This window comes from Camelina sativa, chromosome 1 (genome assembly GCF_030686135.1).
Source record: "Camelina sativa cultivar CO46 ecotype springtype chromosome 1, ASM3068613v1".
In the NCBI taxonomy this organism is placed as follows: Eukaryota; Viridiplantae; Streptophyta; class Magnoliopsida; order Brassicales; family Brassicaceae; genus Camelina; species Camelina sativa.
This window is the reverse complement of record NC_141880.1, coordinates 17,311,312-17,316,440: the sequence shown is the minus strand read 5'-3', so window position 1 is coordinate 17,316,440 and position 5,129 is coordinate 17,311,312. Positions and strand designations below refer to the sequence as shown.

Below are 5,129 nucleotides of genomic sequence, written 5' to 3'. Positions count from 1 at the left end.
CCAAAAATTGAGAGAAAAAATCAGTAAACACATCATTAGAAAATCATTTTTAATTGACATTTCAGTATTTTAGTAACTACCATAAATAAACAAAACATCAACCAACCGAAATCTATACTTATTTTCTAACAGAAAATCAAGTATATACATATATATATATATAATTTAGATATTCTCTTAATACCATATTCGAATTGTTAGGAGCATATTCATATTTTCAAACTAAATATTACGTGTTTAATCTATACTAGTATTTTTGTTCCAGTTTTTGCTCAAAAATGTTTTTTGGAAAGTTTTTACATTTAATACTATTTAATGCATATATTCATATCCAAACAAGTTTAGCTAACTTTCTCTACTATCCTTATAACCAAACACAATTAAAATATTTTAAATATTCATATATATAATGTTTTATAATTAATATAGATGTTTAGAAGATTTATTCCAGATTAAAAAAAATTATTCTCCAATCATACCTTTTTGATTTTAAAATTTTAATGTAGTGAATCATCATATAATACATAAATTTAATAAAAAGGTGTATTTCTCCTGCATATATTGTGATTTGAATTTTTTAAAACAAACATATATTACTCAATTAATATATAAAGTGTGTGTTCAACATACATATATAGTAAATTAACTGTATATAGTATATTATAAAATTTTAAGAAGTTCATAATTTATAACTAATATATCTAAACTTAATAAAAGTTTAAAACTATAAAAATTTAAACATATTAAAATTTCAAAATATACAACCGAGTTATATTACATGATGGGTTATATGACATTACAGGATTAAACTAATAATACTAAAAAATAAACTATCAGTAATATGATATTTCAATACAGGTTAAATCCTCATTTTAATGTTTTAACAACACCAACATAAAATATATCAATTCAAAATGATTTAATTAAGATTGTAGTAAAGAAAAATTATTGTGCGGTATACCACAGTTTATATATTAAATCACTAAAATTAACAAAAGAGTATATTAACAAATTAGTATTAAAATAGTATATTAACCAAAAAATTAAAGAAAAAACTTGGCCCGCACCTAATAAGTAATAACTATCTATAAATCAGCGGACTTCTTTTAGTAGAAATATTGTAGTGACCGATATCATTCTTAATTCATCAACAACTCTCAATATCTCTAGCTAGGAAAGCGATAACAAAAAAAGGCTGGCTACACCTTGGGTCACCTACCTCAAATCATTCAAATATCCTCATGCAATAAAATGAAGATACTTCATGTGAAACAATACACTGCACAATGAGAAGACACCTATTTAAGTTGTTCTTGTTGATTATACTGTAAGTCTCTCATGAGATAAGAATTAATACTCAATTATATCTCTCATACCACTTACTAATTTTATCTATTTTAATATTGTTTGTTCATAGAGGTCAAAATGCATCTTGCAATGAAAAATACATGTCAATTAATTTCAGAGATTTCTGAAATTTGGAGAAACAATGGTTTTACGTGAAATTTACTATGGTTCCCGGATCAAAAAAAATCAAGGGCACTAAGCATAGGAACATTTTATTTAAAAAAATCAGGTAATAGACTTATATTAAATAAAATATTGTTTCTTGATAAGTGTTGTTTGTACGAATGTAACAAAAATATTCAAGGATTGATTTGAGGTTTGGAGAATAGCAGAGTTTTATAATATTCAAGGATTGATTGATATGATCGATTTCTAACTTTGAACAGAGTTTTATAATGTGAGTAGTCTTAATTAGTGTTCTTCGTTCATATATTTTCCACCTCATCAATTTTGTTTTCAGAATTTTGTAGAGATCATTGAAGGAAGCATCATGGGATAAACGTTTCTAATTGTTTTCTTCTGAATATACAATTGCTTGTACTTTATATATATAGATATTAATCATGTAGGATGTGGATGTCGTCTCTGTTATCATTCCAATAAACAAACAACAGCTGTAATAATATACCATACCACGATTACTCCTTAAAAAAAGCTAAAAAAATTGATGAGGACGGCGGGGGACCAAGGGCATGAGGTGACTATGATGGAGATTGGTGAGAAGGGGAGGTCTTCCGGGGATCCTCCGGATAGTTCAGGATCATGAGTGGTTAAGGTGAAAGGGTGTGCTGTTAGGGGAATTCCTTCGCCGGAAAGTGTGTTAAATGATGCATTTGTAATAGAGAGAGTTCGTTTAGAGTTCCCGGATGGGGAGGCAGGGGAACCGGTCATCACGATTGGAGAGGACGTGATTGAAGCGATGAAGGGATTGTGGAAAAATTGTATGATAGTGAAGGTTCTGGGGAGTCATGTCCCACTAATAGTTTTGAGTCGGAAGCTCCGGAAAATGTGGAAGCCTCAAGGGGCTATGTTCGTTATGGATCTACCCCGCCAATATTTCATGATCCGTTTTGATCTGGAGGAGGAATATCTGGCAGCTCTAACAGGAGGACCATGGCGGGTGTTTGGTCACTGCTTGTTAGTGCAAGCTTGGTCTCCAATGTTTGATCCGGTAAAAGATGATATTGTGACAACACCGGTGTGGATTCGTCTGTCTAATCTACCACTGACGTATTATCATAGATCTATCCTTTTGGCTATTGCACGGGGGTTGGGGAAGCCGATTCAAATAGATGCGAATATTACTAATTTTGAGAGGGCTCGTTTTGCCAGGATTTGCGTTGAGGTGGATTTGTCAAAACCTTTAAAGGGATCAGTGGTTGTGAATGATGACAGATTTTTTGTGGCTTATGAGGGTCTACCCAGAATTTGTTCCTTATGTGGCATGTATGGTCATTTGATTCATTTATGCCCCCAAAGGGTGATTGAGAAAGAGGCAACTCAGGTGGGGACAGAGAGAGAACCGGTGGTTGCGAGGGAGGCGAGTCAGGGGGACGGTTTCACGGTAGTTGGTCGGAAGGGAAGAAGACTGACTACGCAGTTGAATATGTCGCCGGCTGCTGCGGAACCTGCGGTCGATTCTCAGATCCATGAGGTGCGGGGAAATCTCCGGGAGATCACACATAGTCAGGATATGGAAACCTCGAACCGTTTTGGAAGGTTTGGGAGAAGATGTCGGATCGGGTCAGATTAGGGAAAATGTTGATTTGGGGGGGTCCAAATAAGGAGAATGAATATCCTCTAAGGTTTGGTAATCATAGTGGGAGTGTTATCCAAGCTCATCCGGGATTGGGCGGTTTGAATTTGAAGAAGGGCAAAGGCGGGAGTCGTGGTGGACCTAGTTATAAGAGGCTGATCAAGGGAAAGGGGGGTGAGCCCAATGGGCCGCATCAGAAGAAAATATCAAGTTCCAGGCCCATGCGAGGATTGATATTTGGGCCCAATAATGAGAAAGAACGAATCTCCAAGAATGGGAAAAGACTTCGTGTGGATACGTGAGATATGGTGAGTTTTGGTGGGGTGTATGCACAAAATCAGGTAGTTGATTCGAGTGATCAGCTTATGGGACGTAATTTGGCGACTGTCATACAGACATCAAATGTACAGAATGATCTTCGTACTGGTGTTTGATTGGTTAGTGGTTTGGCTCTGCCGCAGGCAGCGGAGGCGGGTGTGGAAGTTGCGGGTGAAACATGACTATTTTCCCCGGTAGTTTGGTACTAGGTTCTACAAATCCTTATGAATTGTCTATTATGGAACTGCTGGGGGGGCGAATAAACCCACATTCCGACGCGTAATCCGTTATATGTTGAAGAAGCATAAGACTGATTTACTAGCATTATTTGAAACTCATGCGGTTGGGGATAGAGCGGCTCGAATTTGTCATGGGTTGGGGTTTGAGCAGTCTTTTCGAGTAGACGCGGAGGGTCAGAGCGGTGGTATTTGGTTATTATTGCGATCGAATATTGGAGATTTAGTGGTAGTGGAGTCGGCTGATCAGTTCATCCATGCGAGGATCTCATCAGACTCAGAGGTGATTAATGTTATTGTGGTCTATGCAGCCCCATCAGCGAGTCGAAGGAGTGGCTTATGGGCGAAGCTGAGTGGGATTATTAGTAGTTTAGAGGAACCAGTTTTGATAGGAGGTGATTTTAACACAATTGTTAGGGTGGATGAGAGATCAGGGGGAAATGGGAGACTGTCGTCGGACTCATTCGAGTTTGGTAATTGGATCAATAGTTTATCCTTGATTGATTTGGGGTTTTGTGGGAATCAATTCACATGGAAGAGAGGGAGGACAGAAGGTAACTTTGTGGCAAAACGACTTGATAGATTGTTGAGTTGTCCTCAGATGAGATTGAAATGGCAGGATCCGCGTGTCACACATCTCCCTTTCCTTGCATCAGATCATTCTCCTTTGTATGTTTAGATGTGCCCAGTGGTAACCCGCGATCCGAGACGTAGGCCTTTCAGATTTGAAGCAGCATGGTTGAAGCATCCTAGCTTTAAGGAACTGTTAGGGGCATCATGGGATGATCGCCATAAGACACCGGAGGCGTTGGCTGCGCTGCAGAATACACTTAAAAGGTGGAATCGAGATGTGTTTGGAGACATTCAGAAGACAAAGGAAACTCTGATTGGTGAGATTAAGACATTTCAGGACACCTTAGACTTATATCATACGGATGAGCTAATACAGAAAGAAGAAGATTTGTTAAAATCATTTGATATAGTCTTGGAGTAGGAAGAGGTGTTATGGTTCCAAAAATCAAGAGAGAAATGGGTTACTCTTCGTGATAGGAACACTTCATATTTCCACACATCAACGGTAATAAGGCGAAGGCATAACCGGATTGAAATGTTGCGGAATGAGAATGATGTTTGGGTCTCAACCTCGGAGGAATTGGAGCTTCTTGCTGTGGAGTATTACAAGAGACTTTACTCAATGGAAGATGTTCAAGAGATAGTTGAAAAGTTACCTACTGGGGGTTTGTTACACTCACACGGGAGGAGAAAGTGGTACTGAATAAGCCTATACTAGCAGAGGAGGTGGTGGCGTCAGAACGTAGTATGGGGAGGTATAAAGCGCCAGGTCCTGACGATTTTCAACCCGTGTTCTATCAAGAATGCTGGGATGTAGTTGGTGAGTCGGTGATAAAGTTTGCGTTGGAGTTCTTTGAGTCCGGAACTTTACCACCAGGTACTAATGATGCTTTCGCTGT

At 37.7% G+C, this 5,129-nt stretch overlaps 1 protein-coding gene and 1 pseudogene across 1 annotated transcript; both read left to right on the top strand.

Annotated features, from left to right (window-relative positions):
- The first annotated feature begins 2,050 nt into the window (after positions 1-2,050).
- Positions 2,051-3,405, top strand: LOC147950042 (uncharacterized; annotated as a pseudogene).
- A 307-nt stretch (positions 3,406-3,712) lies between these two features.
- LOC104709578 (uncharacterized) lies at positions 3,713-4,651 on the top strand. Its single transcript, XM_010426166.2, has 2 exons — positions 3,713-4,211; positions 4,347-4,651. Exons 1-2 carry the CDS (start codon positions 3,713-3,715, stop codon positions 4,649-4,651), a joined length of 804 nt encoding a protein of 267 aa, XP_010424468.2.
- The last annotated feature ends 478 nt before the right edge of the window (positions 4,652-5,129 follow it).